This window comes from Trachypithecus francoisi, unplaced genomic scaffold (genome assembly GCF_009764315.1).
Source record: "Trachypithecus francoisi isolate TF-2019V2 unplaced genomic scaffold, Tfra_2.0 Lachesis_group2, whole genome shotgun sequence".
NCBI classification, from domain to species: Eukaryota; Metazoa; Chordata; class Mammalia; order Primates; family Cercopithecidae; genus Trachypithecus; species Trachypithecus francoisi.
In genome coordinates this window covers 155037820-155060777 of record NW_022681465.1, presented here as the reverse complement: position 1 = coordinate 155060777, position 22958 = coordinate 155037820, and the positions used below count along the sequence as shown (strand labels likewise).

At 41.7% G+C, this 22958-nt stretch overlaps 1 protein-coding gene across 2 annotated transcripts in view; it reads right to left on the bottom strand.

Moving 5' to 3' along the window:
• The window catches only part of SPOCK1 (SPARC (osteonectin), cwcv and kazal like domains proteoglycan 1), a 540425-nt gene that overhangs the window by 275427 nt on the left and 242040 nt on the right, over positions 1-22958 (bottom strand). For both annotated transcript variants that reach the window (XM_033181134.1, XM_033181135.1), the window contains one exon: positions 22717-22762. In XM_033181134.1, the coding sequence (XP_033037025.1) occupies positions 22717-22762 (46 nt within the window). The remainder of the gene's footprint in view (positions 1-22716; positions 22763-22958) is intronic.

The window sequence follows — 22958 nt, the reverse complement described above, 5'->3', positions numbered from 1 at the left end:
AGGGATCCACAAAAATCAAACCTCCAAAATTCAATGTGTAGAAAATTCCGATTTATGCTGGGACTTGGAGAGACTGCTCTGGGAAACACACTGTGTTTCAGGTAACTGTGAGCCTGTTGCTTCCACTATGCCATTTTCAAAATGAAGATATTTAGAAAGAAAAACACGTAACAGAGTTTGAAGGGGGGAAAAACCATTTTTGAGGCAACTAAAAAGAAACTGCATACATTGAAGCTGAATCCCAGATGCTTCCAAAAAACCATAATACCAACATGGAAAATTAATTTCCGACAGAAGAACTATAAAACACAGTAATTTTGAATTTGAAGTCAGGAGAATGTGAAATCTGTGGACCTTAATTTAGTAGCATCCCGCCAGACGACAGAGTCCCACTTGACACTGACCATCAAGATTTTGTTCCACCCTCAATGGAAAGAGCTCACACCCAGAAAAAAAGGAACTGGGGCTACCAACCCTATCTATGACTACAAATAACTCCATAAGGCAAGGTGCTGGGCGCCTGCTGGTACCTGGGTGCCCTTTTTCCCACCCGATGTGCTCTAACATGCCAGTTTCTGTCACCTTGGCCAAAGTTTACCTCTACCTAATAAGAGAAAATTGCTCATAGAAATGGATGAAAATTTCAAAGGTTGATTTTAAACTCTGAGTAATACAAAATAATCCTCTACAGATTTGAATAACAAAGATAATGACTCTCTCCCTCCCACCCCTATCCGCCACAAAATTAAGAAGGTATTAGTGAACATGACCACGTGTCCCACTAAAAGGAGAAAATAAATATTACTGGCATTAAGCTGCCAGGTGAGAGCTAACATAATTAATAGTAAACACATCATATTTCACTAAGATTCTCCTTGATGCCAGTATTAAAAAAAATCAATCATCTTTTCAACTTAATAGCCAATCCGAAAAGTAATTTTAGAAAAATAATTGGTTTTACAAACACATGGATGTAAGTGTATCTTTCTATGACTTTCTGGAACTTTACAGGCCATTTCCTAGTACTCATATAACATTTATAAGAAATAATTATACCTCAAATGATTATTATGCCAATTGTTGGTTCTAATCAATAGTTAAGGACATAGCAGAGGAGGGAATTCATTAAACATTCAATATTGCTCCTTAAAAATGAAAGCAAAATTGAGGGCAATAAAAGCATCAGGAACTTAGTAGGAGTCAGAAAAGCACAAGTTCCAGATGAAAGTGCCCAGGCATGGAGGGCTCCCGCTTTGCAAAAGTGCACAGAGCGTTCTGGAATTGAATCACAGAGACATCCACAACCTCAAACCTCAAGGGATGTATGGTTAGAGGCCCAATCACGAATTCTCTGCAGCATGAATTTTCTCACAGCTGCATATGTTTAAGAAAAAAAAAAAAAAAAGAACTGTCTTGAGATATTATTTAAGACTGGGATCCATGATTAAATAAGTTTGGGAATCACTGTATATGCTGCCTGTCTATTAACATATAAAAGGCTTTGTGAAGTCCAGCAAGAAAGATGTCTAATGAATGTTTAAACTAATGTTGACCCAGCTTCTCTGACCAGCATGCATGCATATAATAACTAGTAACACCTATTAACAGGACTAGGAACATCTTTGGGAAAAGGTTTCTCTCTGGATTTCTTAGTTGTCCTCCAAGTCCTACTTGAACAGTTAGTGATGGGATGTCAATCCCCCTATAAGCAGCCCATCATTATAGTCAACTCTACTTACTGAGAGGAAAGAGCAGAGTGGACACACTTCAAGTTTTAAAGTGAATCTGACCAATATTTGAATTGTCACTACCCACTTAATCACTGTGTACCCTTAGCAACATTTTTTTTTTTTTTTGAGATGGAGTCTCGCTCTGCCGCCCAGGCTGGAGTGCAGTGGCCGGATCTCAGCTCACTGCAAGCTCCGCCTCCCGGGTTCACGCCATTCTCCTGCCTCAGCCTCCCGAGTAGCTGGGACTACAGGCGCCCGCCACCTCACCCGGCTAATTTTTTTGTATTTTTTAGTAGAGACGGGGTTTCACCGTGTTAGCCAGGATGGTCTCGATCTCCTGACCTCGTGATCCGCCGGTCTCGGCCTCCCAAAGTGCTGGGATTACAGGCTTGAGCCACCGCGCCCGGCCAGCAACCTTTTTCATTACCTCTGAGACTCGGTTCCATCATCTGTAAAGCTGGGGTAATAGTAACCATTTACAGTGATGCTGTAAAGAGACACTATCTATAAAGTGACCAGTAAACTGCCTGCCATCTATTACTATTGTCATTATGATATGACATTTCCTTCTATCAAGATAAAGTTGACCTCCCTATAACCTACATCCATTAAGACTAGTTCTACCTCCTGGAATCAAATAGAACATATTTTCTCCTACTCCCCCTTACTACATTGGCCTTTTCCTAAATTAAACATCCTCAGTTCAACTTTCCATCAAGGCTTCCAGAGCTTCCACTGCCATCTCCACATTTCACTGCTTCTCATATCTCCAACTTTGCTATTCACTTTGTAATGATGGACTCTAAATTTGATGGCCCTGACATGGGTAAGGACAGTGTGACCTGAGGGGGTCTTCACCCTTGGAATCTGCCATGAATGACCACTTCCACCACTACTCTAGATCTCATTCTGTCACACATTCAGCCTAAAATGGTCCAAGCAACCTTGCCCAACATGTGGCGTGGCACATGAAGGGTAGAAGCAAGAACCCCAAAACAAGCTGAAAATCACAGAGTGAGTTTCTGGCAGCTGCACTGAGTCACATGCCTGGAGCTTCTACTACACTGGTCCTTCAGGTGGGTCTTTAGATCACCTAAATCAGAAGCCCCATCCCAGACCTGCTGAATCTAATCTCTGTGGGTGGAGCCCAGGATCAGCATTACAGCACATATCCTCACATGTCTTCAGGACACTTCTAGACCACAACCCTGCAGTTGGGAGGACATCTAAAGTTGAAGTTCACGCAACCTGCAAAACTATCTGAAGGATGAAGAGATATCAACCAGGGTAAAGAAGAAACCATGGAGGGAAGGCAGAACATGGCAGGCAGAGGCTATGAACAAGGCATAGATAAAAGGCCCATGTGCCAGAGTGATGAAAGGGCAGAGGAGGGCACTGTGAAGGGAAGCAGGAGATGAAAATGGGTACCTGGCCCAGGGCCTGGCAAGTAGCAAGCTCAGTTCTTGCACCGAGAGCTGGAGGAGATCCTCTAGGTCACTCAGTCCTGGTGCAGGTCAGTGGCAAACATACAAGGTTTAGACTCCCCCTTGATTCAGGTACTACCAGCCATGCAGAAATTATCGCCTTGCTATGGTGAGTACCCATATCATCCTATGATTATGGAATTAATGCAAATTGTGTAATTTCTTTGCAATCTCTCTTCTGCTTATGTATCCATAATCAACCATAGTGCAGAAAACACAACATACACCTATTCTGGACCCCAGCTACACAACCAATTATCACCAAATAGATTTGCAGAGCACTTTAAAAAAAACCTGCTTATCTTGTAGTCTATTTGGTGTTGCTATAAAAGAATACCTGAGACTGGGTAATTTATAAAGCAAAGAAGTTTATTGAGTTCAAGGTTCGACAGGCTTAGTTCAAGGGCATGGCCCTAGAGTCTGGTGAGGGCTTTTCAGCTGCATCATGACATGGCAGAGGGGGTCAAAGGGGAAGAGAGGAAAACCTGAGGGGGTGGCCTGGTTTCATAACAACCCACTGTCGCAGGAATTAATCCATTTCCATGAGAACTAATCAGTCTCACAAGAACTCAATACCTGGGTAAAAGCACCAAGATACTCATGAGGGATCTGCCCCCAAAACTCAAACACCTCTCATTAGGCCCCACCTCCCAACATCGAAACATTGGGGATCAAATTTCAACATGAGCTCTGGTTGAGACAAACAAACGTATCTAAAATACAGCAGTTTTAGATAAAAGTTTAGATGCAAAAGGCTTTGGGTTAACTGTTCTTACCTATTTCCCTACACATAACTTAGAGGTGAAGGATTAGCTACCAACAAACTTTTAACATATTAAAAATAAAATTTACTATTCTTTTGATCTCATTACTAAGTGAGGGAATACAGAGAAGATTATATTTTCTAAGCCCTCTTTTCCCTTAAAAATCTATAGCATCTTAATCTTTATACCCTACTACTTAGCCCCTGATATTATAAAGCCTTAATATATCTTCTATTTTATGTGTATGTGTCAAATTCATTCATTGATTTGTTCAGTTAGTCAACATTTGTTGAGCACCTTTCTGTACTTGGGTCATATAGGTGTAAGTGACCCACCATCCTGTCCTCAAAACTCAGTCTGTCAGAAACACCTGTTTTTTCTATGTCTAGCTGTGAAGCAGAAGGCAGAAGCAACAGCTACTTCTGTGGCTCCCTCAGAACCATTCATTGATCTCTATCATGCAGTAAATTAATACTTACAAAATTTTGAGATGACTAGTGATCAAAAACAGAGTTTTGAAGTCAGCTGTGTTCAAAGCCTAGCCCTACCATTTCCTCGTTCTCTGACCCTGGGCCTCTCTGAACCTCAGTTTCCCTATCCACACAGATAGGGACGAGAATAGTACCAGTCTTACATGTTTATCATGCACATTCAAAGAGATGTTTCATATAAAGGGCTTAGTGGAGAAGTTGGAATATAGTCAGTGGTCAAAATCAGTAGACATCAATTGTTGATGTATAAGCTATTTACAATCCTCCCTTAGGCTTTGAGGATCATTTACAGAGATTATGGTTTTCACAAAGCATTGTTGCTTCCCCATCTAAGAATCTTGGCCAAGGAGGCCCAGAAAACATTTCTTATGTTATCAAAGAAAAGGTGACTTTTTCTTTAAACAGATGTCAAAGATCATGATGAGATCTGGAGCCCAAAACCTTAGCGTCACCATGTACTAATTCTCTACAAACTCTTTTGAAGATGAAACACAATCTATTTTCCCACCAAACAGAAAACAACAGACAACTGGAAGCATTAAAGGAGGCAGGAAGGAGTCAATCTTCCCACCAGTAATGCTATTCTTTGTGGACATTCATGGCTCAGGCAAATAATTTGCTTGAGATTTAACGTAAGGAAAACATTAATTATCAAAAATGCACATTTCCTTTGATGCAGTAGCTTCACTTCTAGGAACTTATCTCACAGAATTTTTATAGACGCATGATAGATTTAATTATAGCATATTGAATGAACTATTTGTGGTAATAACCAAAAACTAGAAATAAATCCCACAATGGACTCATGGTTAAATAAATAACAGTATTTCAGAAGCACACCACACAGAATACTACATTATAAAAATTATGTATTGATGGACAAATTTTTATGGAGCACTAAAGCAGAGATTAAAACCTGGTTCAGGAGACACACTTGGATTGGAACCTTGATTCCAGGTGACCATAAATCAGGGGTCAATAATCTATGGCCCACAGCTAAATCTGGCATGCCACCTGTTTTATATAACCCATGAGTTAAGAATGATTTTTACATTTTAAGGTAGGTGAAAAACCTAAAACAATATTTCATAGCACATGAAAATTTTATGAAATTCAAATTTCAGTTTTGACAGATAAAATTTTATTAAAACACAGCCACACCCACTCATTTGCATATTATAATAGCAGCTTCCCTCTGTGAAGCCAAATTGGGTTGTTGCAACACATATGGACCCCAAACTCCAAAAATATTTATTATCTGACCTTTCACAAAAATAAATTTGCTGATTTCTGCCCTATACACTGACTTAATTGAGCCACCATTTCCTTACCTGTAAGATAGGCAACCTCCCTAGAGGAGGGCTGCTCAGCCTCCGCCTGCAGACATGAGGTCACTGCTGAGGGGTTGTCCTGTGCAGTGGAGGGTGTTGAGCAGCATCCCTGGCCTCTGCTCTCCAGAAGCCAGTAGCAGCCCCCGCCCTCCAAATTATGACAACCAAAAATGTTTAGACTTTGCCCAGTGTCCCCTGACGGGCAAAATCTCCCCAGCTGAGAACCACTGTCCTAGATACATAAAGGGGGTCAAGAACAGAACACAACCTTCAGAGCCAGATGGACTGGGGTTCAAATCCCTTTCGGCCACCACACCAACTGGTTAAGCTTGGCCCGGACTCTTTCATTTCCCCTTTGCTTCTTATTTAAAGAGTAAGAGAGCTCACAGTAAAATGTTTAGATAGACAGCACAAAAAAATTATGAAGCAAAAAGTAAATTCCTCATACCTCTCTCAGCCCATTCCTCAGAGATAGTACATTACAATTTGGTACTGATTCAGGTATTTTATATGCAAATACAAGCATTTGTCAGATATATACATACATAAACACTTCGACATAATTAGAATCATATTAGACACATTATTTGATTTTTTTTTTTCTTCGAGACAGAATCTTGCTCTGTTGCCCAGGCTGGAGTGCAGTGGCGCAATCTCGGCTCACTGCAACCTTCACCTCCTGGGTTCAAGCAATTCTCCTGCCTCAGCCTCCCAAGTAGCTGGGATTACAGGCGCTCGCCACTGCATCCAGCTAATTTTTGTATTTTTAGTAGAGATAAGGTTTCACCATGTTGGCCAGGCTGGTCTTGACCTCCTGACCTCATGATCTGCCTGCCTAGGGCTCCCAAAGTGCTGGGATTATAGGCATGAGCCACTGTGCCTGGCCTATCTGCTTTTCTATACTTATCATATCAAAGATACTTTTCCAGATGACCACATATGAATTTTTTGACGCCTTTTAAAAGCTGCTGAGGGATCTCAGGATTTGAACCCAGTTTCTCGTGGTAAAATTGGTACAATCATGCTTTATAGAGTGATCAGCACTCAAGATTGTGTACACGTGCACACCACAAACATTGTCAAGAGGAGTAGCAGTACAGGCATGCAGCAGGTGCTCAATAAGTGGTAATTATTATTTATTCAACAGCTATTAACTCAGCAGTTACTTTGCATCCAGTCCTATGCTGGACCCTGGAAATATAGCAGGGCACAAGATAGATATAAAGATGTAAGCCTGGTCCCAGGGAAAGCACAGTCTAGCCAAGGATGAGTAGCAAATAATTCTTTAAAATTATTAAATTACAATTGTGTAACAACGCAAAGCATGGAGTATTAGGAGAGGGTGGTCTAATCTAGTCTATGGTCAATCAGAGAAAGTTTCCTGAGTTAGTAACATCCAAACCAACACCTCAAGAATGAGTTGGAGAGGACACAGGAAGGGGCCAGAAATATGCTAAGCCAGGGAAAGACAATGTGTGCAGACTCTTGTGGGGCAAACTGTGTGCTAATTATTATAATATAGTGAGCTCTTAAAGGAACAGCAGGCTGAGACGGGCGGATCACAAGGTCAGGAGATCGAGACCATCCTGGCTAACCTGGTGAAACCCCGTCTCTACTAAAAAAAAAAAAATACAAAAAAAATTAGCCGGGCGAGGTGGCAGGCGCCTATAGTCCCAGCTACTCGGGAGGCTGAGGCAGGAGAATGGCGGAAACCCGGGAGGCGGAGCTTGCAGTGAGCTGAGATCCGGTCACTGCACTCCAGCCTGGGCGACAGAGCGAGACTCCGTCTCAAAAAAAATAAAATAAATAAAATAAAATAAAATAAAATAAAATAAAAGGAACAGCTAAATAACCAAGAGGAGAACTCTAATTCATTTTTTTTTTTTCTTAAGACGGAGTCTTACGTGTCACCCAAGCTGGAGTAGAGTGGCACGATATCGGCTCACTGCAACCTCTGCCTCCCGCGTTTAAGCAATTCTCCTGCCTCAGCCTCCTGAGTAGCTGGAATTACAGGTGTCTGCCACCACACCCAGCTAATTTCTGTATTTTTAATAGAGACGGGGTTTCATCATGTTGTCCAGGCTGGTCTCAAACTCCTGACCTCAGGTGATCCACCTGCCTCAGCCTCCCAAAGTGCTGTGATCACAAGCGTGAGCCACCGCACCCAGCCTAATTCACTTTCTTAATTACAATTCTCCCACCTCCCCCCATGCTATCCGGAAATTTATACCAGCAGGATCATTTTCCATTTGGCACATTTGAAGAATCAAACTCATGGAGGAAAGCACGGTTCTAAGAAAAATGGTACACAGGTAGAGCAATACAGAGCAAAGGAGAAAAATGTGGATGACGGTCATGATCACACAGCAGCCACTGAGAATACTGTACACAAAAGTTCCTAGAGCATGAGTTACCTAATGTCAGGCATTATCTTTCCTGAATGATCCCTGCCCTGTCATACTTCAGCCTAAACGTCCCTGGAGACAGAAACAGTTCTTCCCCTTTCTCTTCCAGAGCAGGCCAGCTCAGTGTTGACCAGATATAAACACTAGGCACATAGTTTCCAAACACATCATAATGCCTCTTCATCTGAGAGTGGTAGGGCCTTTCTTTGGTGTCTGAGATAGCATAATGTTCTAAAAATGTAAGAAGTCGTTACTTGCTACACTAACAAAACTACAATTAATGTGGTATGCACTTCCATTCTCAAACAACATGAGCTACGTCAGAAAGGTAGGAATTCCTAAAAGCAAGCCCTCTGCGGCTGTGGCATGGGATCTGTGGATACGGCTCCACGCTTCGAAGCTGCACAACAGCACACTGGTAGGGACACGGCTAGGGACTTGTAGGGATCTAACCTACCCCTTCAGGTCCTCGGTAGTTACTCTGTAAAGACAATGACTTCCTATGCCATTCTTTACTCACCCGCTACTTGCCTCCCCAAGCACCTGAATGTCGGGCAAAAGCACTTCCTTTTCTAGAGGACAACAATCCCTCTTCATGAGCCTCACAGGGAGAAGTCACACTGCATTTGGAAATGTATGCCTGTGTCTATAGCTCTGAATAGACAAAATGGGGCACCAACGTCATTTATTCCCCTGCTTTTCTTACCAAAGACAATAGAATCCACTCAGAGCAATAGGTTAGTTCTAAATTCATGAAACTGAAGCTCTACAATGAGTGGGCAGGTTACTTTACTAGGAACATCCAGTAATTCTGCCACTTTTCTTTTTTACTCCCTTGTATTTGCAATGAATGAAGCTTCAATTGTAAAAGATTGACCTAATTTACTTATTAGATATTCTTGCAAAGCTGCATAGACATAACTTTGGTAAACTGAATCTACCTCAGACATATCAATTAGACAGGCTATTTGAGGAAATTCTATGGGGAGTCATTGTATAAAATAAATTATCAACTCTCAACAGACCTGCCTTATCACAGAACTGCCTAAACTCAAGGTCAGAAACAATCTCAATAGTGTCTCCGTCCTTGTCCAATGTTTAATTCCCCCTACATCCAACCAGCCATGTGGCTGTCTACTGTTACATGTACACATCCCAGGAAAGGTGGCTCAGTCTCCACCATAGCAGCCTACCTTATCCTCACACAGCTTGGGATATGAAAATGCCATACTTGGATTGAGCCAAAGCCATCCCTTTGCAACTCCCACTCACTAATTCCAGGGCTACCCTTTGGAACCAAATAGAATCCTCAACTCCCTATGAGCAGCCTACAAATATCCAGGTATGGCTATTATGTCCGAAGGAGTTCAAATGTCCACACACTGCGCCAGCTTATGTTGAGGCTGCCCCCAGTTCTAGGTGTCTCACCATGCTACCCCCACTTTTAAAACTATTCATAAAGTGCTCGAAACAATTTCTGGGTGAAGGAATCTGTGCCTTGCTATGAGAACAGAATGATGGATGCTCACTCTTAATCTGACAGTATAATTTTATCATTACAAACTGGGAATTTCTTCTCCTGCCTAATCACTGATAGAACAACTCAGGATTGACCTCACTAAAAGCAAAAATCATAATTATTAGATGCCTGTCAACATTTACATGGCTTATATCCAAAAATTATATTTTTCCCAAGGGTATATTTTTCTCCTACAAATAATTTTATCTTAGCAGGGTCACCGCAAAGAGATGTGGCTTGAATTAGGCATTCTGTCGGTTTCTATTGGTATTTTTTATGACTGTTTCATAATACCTGCTTGAAAACATTACAAAATGAAACTCCTGCATGTATGCACTGTAGTAATGTGCCCAAATTCTTCCACCATGAGGAACCCTTTCCACTGTCAAAAAAAGTTATAAACTCCACCTCCCCTTGACTCCTTGAAAGATAGCTATCATGCTAATTGTTCTGTTAGTTGCTGAGAATTGTATAACGACAAGATCTAATATGGATTTGCTAATGTCTTTAAATAAGATGTGGATTTTATTGATCACATCAGCATCCACACACATTTGAGAAATAGATGTAAATATGAACGTATGTGTGCAAGGAAAGCATTTCCACCCACGTCAAGTCCACACTGCACTGCGAAGCTCCACCTAACACTGCCCTTGGTCCTGGTGGCCTATAGGGAAGAATGCTGACATTCTTAATCCCTCCTTTGCCTGTGGGGTCGAACAAATCTACAGTATTACCGTGGAGGAAGGTAACTATGCAGTCAAGCATCAAAGCTCTGGTTTGGATTCTGAATGTCTAACCAACAAGACTGGCTCTGCCTGCCACTTAGCTGAAGAGAGAAGAACCATATGCTTCCATTAATTGGCAGCACAGATCATCTGAACTCCTTGTTCCTGCCAGGAAAAGCCCAGAACTCTCTGTTCCCAGTGCTAATCAGTTACCAGCAACAAAACAATCAGAGTATTCCCTGATGGCGATGCAGGCCAACCATTCTTCCTGATATTGTCGATTTCGTCCATGTATTGAGCCAGCCCTATAGAATTCAGTGCACTCTGAATTATTGAGTTGATTTATAGGACTGTACTTTGGCACTAAGCATCATTGTATACTGAAAGATCTTGGATGAAGTAATCATAAAAGCTTACTGGGGTATTCACTGCCAGATACTGGCGGGAATACGGTCCACCCTGACAAACCCCTTTCTGAGAACCCACAGGAGGAAAGCATCTCTGGCCTCACTACTATAAATACCTGTAATTCTCCTGAATATCTGCCTTGTTTACACATCGTGGAAACATAGTGCTCTGTGTGTCCTTCTTTGCTTTGTTAGAATGCTCTGAGGCCCATTACAGAAGTGTACAGAAACTGACTGGGCATGTGATGGAGTAACAGCATACATAGCATGGCTTTGCTATGCCTTTAATTTACTTACACTCCAGTTTTTTTCTTACACTCAAACATTTTCATCTATTCGTGTTATCACTTGACACATACATGCCTATAAGTTGCTTTTTGGTGAATGAGGCAAAGACAAAAACAAAAAGACATAACAGGTTATCATGTATTTGGTTACAGATCCAAGGACCACTGAGTGACAGTTCAAGTAAGTTCCTGCAGGGAAAGTGAGCATTCATGGACGTGAAGTGAAGGCAGCAAGAGAACTCAAGTGCACTGATGACCATGTATTGAAGTTAGGAAAGGAGAGGGGGAGCTAGAGCAGAGTTCAGGGCAAGGGCCTGAGAGTGGCACAACCCTGGGCAAATTTAGGACCTAAATGTCACAGTGGCTCCAGTGGGCTCGGAGGACAATTTTTCACCTAATTAGGGATCGTCTTGACTTGGCAATGACTACAACTGACATTTTCCACCTTCTCTAGCCCTTTCTACCATGAATTTTAGAGCCAAAGAAAAAGACGAGCAGTGCAGGACCATCTACTGTACACAGCACCCATCCTCTGCTAAGCAGTTCCTCCTGGCCAGGCTGCCAGTGCCCATGGAACTACCCACACCCTCCTGACAGCAAGGAAACTCAGCACCTCACATCATCACTCTTGAGATCACATGGGTTCCACTTTTGTTCTTTGGGAACTGGCATGTTTCTAAATCATGATGGCACCATATTCTGTATGGATTTTTGAGTATGAGACTTGTGCATGTGTGCATGTATGAGGGCATGGGCTGTGTTTCCCTCTTTTAAAGGCTAAACCAGTCCATCTCCAGGTGATAGAGGCCACACAGAAATAGCAATTCAGGCTCTCACGCTTATTACAAGTGGCTTTAGGCCTTGTATTGGTCCATTGTGTGCTGCTATAATAGAGTATCACAGACTGGGTAATTTACAACAAACAGAAATGTATTTGGTTTATGGTTCTGGAGTCTGAGAAGTCCAAGATCAAGGGGCTGCATCTGGTGAAGACCGTCTTGTTGCCTCAGGACATGGTGGCAGGTGTCACATGGTGACAGAGGGCAAGAGGTCAGACTCACAGCCTCAAGTCCTTTTATAATAGATAGGCATGGCTCCATTCATGAGGGTGGAGCCCTCATGACCTAAACAGCTCCCCTACACCCCACCTCTCAACACTGTTGCATTGGGGATTAGATTTCCAACACAGGCTTGTGTGGGGACACATTCAAATCACTGCAGGCCTCCTGTGGTCTCTGAGTACAGTCCCAACAAAGACAACTTCCGCTCAGGCAGTCTGTCTCCAACTCTGCAAGGCACTGCCTCCACCCCAAGGGCCATGCAGCTGCACCAAGTCAGAGGGACCCCAAGGATGGATCAACCTCCATCGCACGCATGCCACAAGCAAAAGACAAGAAGAGAAGCCACAAACAGCCCAAAGGCACATCTACCCTCTTGCTGTATTTTTTTTAATAATTGATTTTCCAGCACTGAAGAATTTGATTTCACACACAAAAACAAATCTTCATTCCCAGCTCCTTTTGAGCAACCTGTAGTCCTTACAATGCTGACCCAAGCCCTCATAACCATCATCAGCTAGAGCTGGGTCAGGGCTGCTTTCTGCCGGTAGTATGGGTGCTCGTTTGCCCCAGTCCCACCACTCCCAGGGTTACTGCATCAGGCCCACCTTGCTATCTACAGTCCTGCTCTGGGTGTTTCAAGGTGCCCAGCAGAATGAGACTCGAGACAAAGGGAAAAAGTGAAACAGCCTACTAAAGTAATGGTTGACATTTCCTTCATATCTCTTAACAAAAGTATTTTTAAAAGCAGCATCCTATCTGCAATGAACTGAATATTTGTGTCCCCCCAGAATTTATGTGTTGAAATCCTTTCTCCAATGTGGTGGCATTAGAGGTAGAGCCTGTGGGTGGTGATTAGGTCATGAGGGTGAACCCTCTTGAATGTGATTAGTGCCGTTATCAAAGGAACCCCATAGAGTTCTTGAGCTCCCTTTCCCCCAACATGAAGACACAAGAAGATGGCTATCCACAACCTGGAAGAGGGCCCTCACCAGCACCCAACCATGCTGGCACCCTCCTCTCCAACTTCTCGCCTCCAGAACTGTAAGAAATAAATTTCTACTGTTTGTAGGCCACCTGGCCTATGGTATTAGAACAGAAGCCCCAAAGGACCAAAGCATGATCAGATTTCACTTCTGCAGCACTGAGCAATCAGCTATCAGAAAATATATCTCCCCACCAGATGCTCCCCCTCCTCTCTACCTCTAAACACCTGCCCATCTTCAGAAAGGACCCCAGGTCACCTCTTCTAGGATCCTTTTCCTAACCTTCAACCAGGAAGGACTAATCCCTGGCCTGAGCCCCAACTCTGCCAGCTTCTGTCAGGGCATCTCAAACACATCTTCTGAGTGACTTTATTTCATGTGTGTCTCTTGGCTCTGTAGACCACAAGCCCCCTGAGGGGAGCACTGTCACACTCCCCTCCACAGTCCTGCCTGTGACCAACACATACCTCCTAGGGGATCTGTGAGTTCTTGATTCAGTGATTAACTGATCAGTGAGGTCACATCCTGGTGGAATAGGCAGAGACATCAAAAACCGCTAAGATCCTTCCCAATATGAAACACCAGAAGAAGACAGCAGTACTCTATCTCCTGCCAAAGCTTCCTTGCCTTTCTTATGTTCATTATGAGATTGAATCAGGAGTTTTACCCCTCATGCCACATGTGTAATAAATGTCATAATTTCTATGTTACAGACAAGAAAACTGAGGCACCCACTTAGGTACATACAGCTATTAGAGGGAAGAGCTAGGAAATGAACCCATTCTCTGAGACTGCAAAGCCCCAGGGCCTTTCCACTATACCACATTGCCTTTCATCAGGCATGGTTTCTGGGGCAGAATGAACATTTAACAGGTTTCCAGCAGTTAATTGCTACATAGTACAATTGAGGAGTTTAACAAAACAAAACCCCCATCTCGGGCCTGAAAGATATAGAGAACGCAGGTGATGCCTGCACGTTTTTCTCCAAGCAGCCATCTCCTGATTGGGAAAATGCAATAATCCATTCTACGTTCTCAAATGAGAAAAATTTAACAGCATTATTGATTGATTTTAAAATTCAGCTGACATTTTTTTCCCTATTGAGAATTTTCCCAAACCAAGGCTGGTTCATTAGGACTCAACAAATACAATATAATTAATTCAGGGACTGTTGGTCTAGCAGGTGGATTAACAGGAAGGTTTTTTTCCCCTTTTATAAAACTAACACCACATTTTATGAGTTTGGGGAAAGGTAATAAACATGTCTTTAAAATGGATTTGTTCATGCTGAAAGAACCTCTTCAACACAGTATTAGAAAGCTGTAGTGCCCCACAATTGCAGGGAGAATTTTACCACCCTTCATCATTCACTATGATTCCTTCCAAAGGGTGGAGCACAACCCAGAATGGCTTTTGCTCCTTGGTTCTAGGGGCACAGAGTCCTGAGAGCTCTTTATGAAGTCAAAGTGAAGCCAGAACACAAACTCCTAGCCGACCCCAGCACCCAGTGAGGAAATGGAACCTACACAGTTCCTGGCAGAACTGACTGAGCAGGAAGAAACGCTCTTTGTAGAGAATATACCACATACCCACTCCTTGGCCCTTTGAAAATATGATCTCTCCACAAATGGCCTACCAGACAGCTATGATTAGACCCACTCTACAGATAAGAAAACAAAGGCTTATAAATCATTCTACTATAAAGACACATGCACACGTATGTTTATTGTGACACTGTTCACAGTAGCAAAGACGTGGAACCACCCCAAATACCCGTCAATGATAGATTGGATAAAGAAAATATGGCACATGTACACCATGGAATACCATACAGCCATAAAAAGGATGAGCTCATGTCCTTTGCAGGGACATGGATGAAGCTGGAAACCATCATTCTCAGCAAACTAACACAGGAACAGAAAACCAAACACTGCATGTTCTCACTCATAAGTGGGAGTTGAACAATGAGAACATATGAACACAGGGAGGGGAACATCACACAGTGGAGACTGTTGGGGGATGGGGAGCTAGGGGAGGGAGAGCATTAGGAGAAATACCTAATGTAGATGACAGGCTGATGGTTGCAGCAAACCACCATGGCACACGTTTACCTATGTAACAAACCTGCATGTTGTGCACATGTACCCCAGAACTTAAATTATAATAATAATAAAACACTGAAAAGAGATGAAAAATAAAGACACATGAAAGTTAAAAAAAAAAAAAAAGAAAGAAAGAAAAGAAAAGAAAGGCTGGATAAGTCAAATTACTCAAATGTATACAGTAAGCTTATGGGAGAGGCAAGATTTGATTTCAGCGCTTTCAACTCTTGCTCTTTCCTCCACAACTCAGTGTCCCATAGGGTTCTGTAGGAAGAGACTTCTTTGGCCTTTTTTGCTTTTTATTCTGAGCCCTCTCCACCCCTGATGGTTAAAAGGCCCATTTAATTCCATTGGTTTTATTTTGGTTACAGTATATTCATAACTCATTAGCTAAACTGCAACCTTTGAAATAAGAGCATCATGCTTCAAATTTTTTATTTTTCCTTTATGAGAAAACATATATAGAAAACTATTCTGCCTGAACTTAACTACCATAGCTCCCAAGAACTTCAGCAACTATCTCATCTACCCTCTTTATTTCAGAGATGGGTGAACTAAAGTCCAGAAAGGACATGTGATTTGCCCAAAGTTGCACATTTTAACAGTGGCAGAGCCATGTCCCCCCTCAGCCCTCCTCCTGGCATCCCACATTCTTCAGGCCAAGAAATTTGCATTTAAAAATACTAAGAAAAAGTAGCCTCAATAGCAAAACAGATGGAGTCAAGAGAAACATCCATCAGTGGAGGAATAATTTAATTAATTGTGATATATTAATACAATAGAATAGTACAACATAAAAGAATTCATTATATCTACAACTATCAAAAAAGGTACCTCAAAAGCAATGTTAAGTGGAATAAACAGATTAGAGAAGGAAACATTAATTTCTACTGCACAACATATAATGTAACATTGTCTGTATATATTTACATGACATAAAAACATGAGGACATGAACAGAAAAGCAAATTAATGATATGGTCACCTTTAGAGAAAAGAAAATGGGAAAGAAGAAGGGGCACCCATGAGATTCAAATTTTGTAGCTGATGTTTTATTCTCTAAAATAAGCGAACAGGCAAAAGCAAAGACAAAAGAGAAAACATTCAATTTCATCAAACATCAAGGCAGAGAGACTGGGTTAAAGTAGGAGCACACTAATATTTGAATTAATAGCTTTCTGTTTCTTCCCTGGAGTACTGAATTAGAATGTTTAAAAATCAATACTCCAAAAATATTTTTAAAAATAGAACTATCTTATTGTCACAATCAAGAAACAGAAGAAAAGATGGCAGTGGGAAGAGGCTAATTAGGCTGGAGTTGAGTGTGCATGTCTGGGGCAGAGAGTAGGTTAATGTGAATAAGATGAGTCGTTGCCGTTGGGGAAAGCATATTCCTAATTATGTGGAAAAGGCAATGGTGAGAGGGAGAAACCAACCAGACCAAACATGAGGGAGCCAGGAGAAAAGTATTAAGATGCTTCCCACAAACGAGGCCAGCTGCCTCTGAAAATTCACAGCTCCAGGGATCAGATAAGGTGAACAAATTCTTAAAAAAAAACTGAAAAACTTTCAAGGCCCTATAAATGCTAATCAGAGGTTCTTTTGGGGTGAGGCTAAACTCCACATTAAGAAGAAAGCTATGGGGACTTAAGATTTCTATTAAGCCTATTATGTAAATTTTCAGATTAATCTAGAGAAGGAAAACTCCCCTTCTATAGAAGATTTTTAGAAATAAGCAATCTTAACTCCCCAGGCACCCTTTAAGACCTTGGCAAAACACAAATGCTGTGATAATCCACTGGGCTGCGGTTCCAGAAACAGCTGGAACACGAGAAGAACTCCCTTCTTTTGAGTTTTAGAATTTTTGCCTCAAAATAGTTCAGGGCTTTGGTCAGGATTTGAGTTTGTCCGGATCTTGGTATAATAGACTGGAAGTCAAAGGGCGAGGTCTTTCTTTTCTTCTATTCACGAGAACAGCATGAGTGAAAGGGCCCCTGACTCTCTGAGTTTTATTTTTATCTGGAGATCAATTTCTACAAGTTCACATGCTGCTTTGAAGATCACCAGCAACATCTGAGGTTTATCTACAGCCAGTCTGCTTTGGAAGAATGATTAGTATTCACTCCAGAATAAAAAGCATCATCTTTAAAACCAATATCTATACACTTTATCTGAAACGTTCATTTATTCCACTTTAAAGGAACCCACTTGTCTCATGAAAGTCCCATGCTAAATCTCTTCAGCCATTTGTCCTACAGTGGCTTGTCTCCTCAAGTGGAACTTCATAGCCAAATAAATTGGGGGGTTCTTTCCTGAGTGCACCATGGCTCCAGCAGAGAACCTGTTAGTGTTTCATCACTTTGAGACATCTTCATGCAATCAGAATTTTATTCTAAAGTAGTACAGTGGTTATATACATAAATTACCTTCCCAACCCTCCAGTGCACAAAAAATCCTTTTGTTCAACAAAAGTGCTATAAAGAAGTTTCCATTTTCTTCTTCTAAAAGAACTAGTCAGGAAGCTTTGAAACATCTTGTTAGAATTCACTTCGCTGTATATTCACCCCCTATTCAATGAATCCCCAAAGCATTACCTTTATTTTATTTTTACAACAGCTTTGTGGTTCAATAAATTCTATCTTTCATTCCCCTCCAGACCCTCATCAAGCCATCTCACTTAAAGGCAAAAGAGACAATCTTTGTGACCATACCTTTATTATTTGCATTAAAGGTAACTGTTACCAGCAAGTGTTGGTTGTACAGCATCAGGGAGCCTGGTCCACATACCAAAGGCACAGACTGCATAAGGCCAGGGCGTAGCAAAAAGCATCACCTCAACTAAAACTGACCTATGTCACCTGTATAAACACTTGATATATTAAGCATTTCCCTGTCACCCAGATCGACCCTCCTCACTTCCCTACCCCCAGTAGGACCTTGGATGGGTGTCTCTTAGGATTGATAACTGGGAGTGTTCCCCAAGAGAGGTCTTCCTTAGTGTCGTCCCTATTATCCAGTTCAGTGTGTTTAAACATCAGGCATTTGGTAACTGCTTATGGAATGAAGGAAGGAATGGACACATTAAGAGCCTCAACCTCTTCAGCTCCAATAATGGGGATCTGAAGTGTACCAGTAGGATGACCCACCACTAGTTAAGACGAGTCACTGTCAGTGTAGCTCCGAGAGCTTCAGAGCATCACAACTTGGAAGGCCACCAGAGAGGAACAAAAGGAGAAGGGAATAAAACCAGAATGGAGTGGGAAGAAAGCCACTAGGAGAGGCTGCTAAATAGGAAGAGAAGGAAAACAATCAATGGCTTGCTGATCACTTGTCAAGCACTCCCTATATGCCAAGCATATTAATTTGCTTCATCTTCTCAGTGCTATTGTTGAAAGTACTTATCATTATTGCCATTTCCAGATAGGAAAGTTTAGAATCAGAAAAGTTAAGCTACTTGCCCAGGATCACATGCTAGTAACTGACAGAGTCAAATTCTAAACTTGGAGAATCTGACTCCTAACCCTAGGACCCTAGACTGCACTTACCAAAGTGTGTCATGCCAAATACATTACCTCCTCTGAGAATCCGATAGGTGTGTAGTGGAAAAAATTGAAAATACAGTCACAGGCAAATTTGGAAAATGATAGGTTAAATGGTCTTCTTTACTGAAAGATGCCTCACAGTTTTTAAGTTGATAATGAGCACTGTGAATCTCCAAGAGATGAGGGTATATGTGTGTCCCTTATTTGACCATCAGTGGTTTTCCTGGGGAAGCATCTTGCTGACCCAGATCCCCACTGAGAAGCACTAACCTCATACGCAGTCCTGAGTTTGTCAGGGGCTAGTTAAGGGAAGGTGCTGGCAGGGCAAAGTGGCAGAGGCAACCAAAAGTTCTGGAATCACCCTAGAGCTCTGCAGCCTCAGTCAGCTCTCTGAAGGTCCATCCAGGGGCCTTTATTTCTCCTGACTACACAAGATAAGAAATCCATTTGCATTGGCCCATGGCTGTCTCAAACTGTGCAGCCTGCCCAACTCTCTGCAGGGCGTCTGTCTTTGCGGACTTCACAAGGAAAATTTCTTACCTGAGTTCATCATTGCCGTCAATTCTGAACTCCTGTCCATTCTTTCTGTGAGGAGATTTGGCATTAAATCATTACAAGACAAAAGGATATGCTACTTATGCCACTTTACCCTAATCTCAGGAAGAATTCTTAGAAAAGTCTGAAGTTGATGGCCATTATACTCCACTGACACAGCATTAATGATTCACTTAAAGATAAGAAGTTAAAGACATTCTGAGTCTCATCATTGGAGAGCACCAGGTGAGATACTTTTCTTCTAACTGCCTTAGAGTCAATTACATGATGATAGCACTTGCTCCATAAAGCCCTGTTGTTCAAAGTTTAGTACATATCTTTAAGCAGAGAGAGCAATTACAGCTAAGTAACTATTTCTCGAATACTTTGAGTCTTCTAACAATTCACCATACCAACACGACAATCAGAAGCTGCATGGGCATTTCAGAGGTCAAGCTGGAGAGCTGAATTAATAAGGCTGACCACTGGTGACAGCCAGAGCCCAGGGCTCCAAGGCAATGAATGATGCCACGAAGAAGTTACCCGTGTCCTAGAGGAGTGACATCATTTAGCAAGTATGTTTTGGGTTCCTAATTATAGCTGTTGAGTCACCAAACCAAATCCTCTAAAACACTGCTCTCATCATGTCACTCGCCTGCTCAGAGACTTTGTATGGCACCCCACTGCCAAGAAAACAAAGTTCAAACTTGGGAGATCGGTATGGAATGTCCCCTCAACCCATTTCAAATCCACCTTTCTGACTACACTATTACCAGAATTCCCTGTGCTGGGCCTTCCTTTCCCTCCTGTCCCTCTACATTCCAAGCCTACTCCACACCCACCTCCATCATGAAGCCCCTTCCATCCTCATCCTAAGCCATATTTGTCATCTGAAATTCTGAAGACACACTTCAGCAAGTCTATTTCTACAAACTAAAACTTTCCCCCAACCACAAACCCATTTTAACTATGTTTGATTCTTTTTTTCAGCTCAGGAGAGGAAATGACTCCTCTTTCGCTGTCATCTTCCACTGGAGTTCAGTAATTCTCCTATTTTCTGGAAGATGAAATGCTCTACATCTTCCATGCCTGTGGTTTATATTTCACCGAGTGGTGTCAGCGCTGATAGAGTAACCTCCCACTTTTATTGAGCCGCACACAATGTAATTGATGACATCTGCTGGGGCTGATATTTTAAGTGAAGGCTATTCTCAGCTCTGCCTGTGCTCCTCATGGTTCTGTATATAAATAGCCAACGGCAGCTACCCCTGAGGTACAAAGTGGGGCTACTCAGTTAAGGTCCTTGATTATATCCCATAAAGTCATAAGGTTTTCTGGGAGGGTTAATCTGAGCAGACCCAGTTTTCAAGCCTGCAGAACTAGAAAAAGAGAACAGGATGGGGCTCTGCTGGATATAGCTGCCATCACTTCTAGGAGAGAAAAATCCTTGTTTGGACTGTTTACACGCTCAGGTTTAAAGACGGTGATTTTGTGGTTCTCAAAATTTCTGTGTTAACTCCCAAACCAAGGGAAGCTATCATTTATATCCCAAGTGGCAAATGACACCTACCTTGATGTATTCCTTCTCCAACGTGCATTAGTAAAAGCAAAAATGTCTTCCCTCGGGAGTGTTTGCATTCATGTGCAAGCTTCGGCAAAGAGTAATTTTTGCAGTTATTTAGGCAACATTTGATCCTTATAGCACAAGAACCTATTTCTAGTTCTTAGCTAAAAAGAATCAGTTCACAGCGACTGTCAGTTGAGTTACCTTTGCAAGCAAAAGCCTGGTAGAGTTGTTTGCAGAACGGCTTGTTTATCAGGCACAGACAGGGAATTTGTTGCTCTTTAACTACAAATATTCTTCATAAAGTTTTATCCTATTAAAAAGTTTTAAAATTTTTGATCACTTTTAATAAAACATTTCTAAGCTAAATTACAAATGCCTTCATATGCTTTTGGGTGAATCATTGTGATGATTCAGTCATTGTGAGAATTGTAAAGGAGTAATTCTGTTACCACTCTAAGGCTGCTAAGACGTGTATAGTCCAGACAAAGTCTCCAAAGGAAGGTTTTGCTGGACACCTTGCCCTTTACACAAACACAGACAGTTCTCCATTTGTAGATTCACATGCTTCCCTGAACACACCTGCATCACAGCCATTAACAGATCCCACCACAATTGTTGACTGATTTATTTCCCTACTCCCCACTCTGAGCTCCTGTAGGGTAGGCAACACAGCATTTTTGCTCTATCCCTAGTACCTGGCTTGGTGCTTGTGCATATAGCGAAAGCTCAATAAATGTTTGAGAATGCAAGCATGCATGAATGAAAAAAATGTTACACTACTTCAAGATATATGATAAATGTATATATGGAAATTTTAATACTATTTTTGCTTATGAGAAAACCAGAATCCAGAGGTAGTGACCCATTAAACTGACAAAGCAGAGGGCAGAAAGGAGCACCTTCCTCCATGTTACATATGAAAGCCTCCCTCGATTTCTTCGTGTCAAGTTGATCATCATGATCACATCAAATACTCATGTTACAGAACTGAAGCTGATTCTCAGAAGCATGAACACTTCGAGATGTGGTAGGTAATACCATTTCATTGTGTTCTGGCATTAATTGCATATAAACATATGAAGTGCAATCTACCATCATTTTCAACAGCACCACACATGGAACAACAGGGGAAGGGATGTGATTCATGGCAGGTCCTCACTGTGTCTTAAATAACTCACAGGAGGACATTGTTAGTGATTTACAACAGCTATCATGAGAGACTGGTTTGCTGCTTGCTGGGGGGATGGGGGTGCAGAAAGCCTTCTATGGGCCATGCTCAAACCCAAGCTGACACTGAAACAGGCTTCTATTTAGAAACCATGAAGAAGTTATTTAACAAATAAAATCACAATACCCTTGAAAGTCTCCCAGGATTAACCTTTTTCTAGAAGGAAAGTTTCATTTTTATGGTTCGTGTGAATTAGGGAAGCATCTCCAGGTATAGTCTGTTTCATGAATGAAAGCACTGCATTCGGCCCCATAGTTCACCGTGTTAATTTGATAATCAAATTTCACTTTTTTTTTTTTTTTAACAAAACCAAGCAATGATTATACTGGTCAAGCCAATTAAAAGAAATTGTTTAAATCAGCCCTAGACATAACCTCAGACAAATAACCAATTTGATAAAATAATTTCTATCACCCCAGTCAATTCAGTCCCTGAAGTCAATAAAATAACACAGCTAGCTGGCCTTTGTGGGAACATTAACTCAGCATGCAAGGAAGGAAAAATGAAACCACATTTACCACAGACTATACAGCAAGAAGTATTGCATCCATTACCTTGGTCAAAGGGCTTGTTGGGATTCCAGTTTCTGAAATAATCATCCTATATAAGGAAAAAATAGAAAACAAAGGTTAGAGTTCAAAAAGCTTCTCACATAACTGCATAAAAACCTGCCTTCCTTTTCACCTCCCAAAACACAAAGGAAAACACTGAAAGCTTAGAAATTTTTCCCAAAACATGCATTAATGTGTAATAAAAAATATCAATTTCCTTTTCAAATTCCTGTCTTTCAAACTGT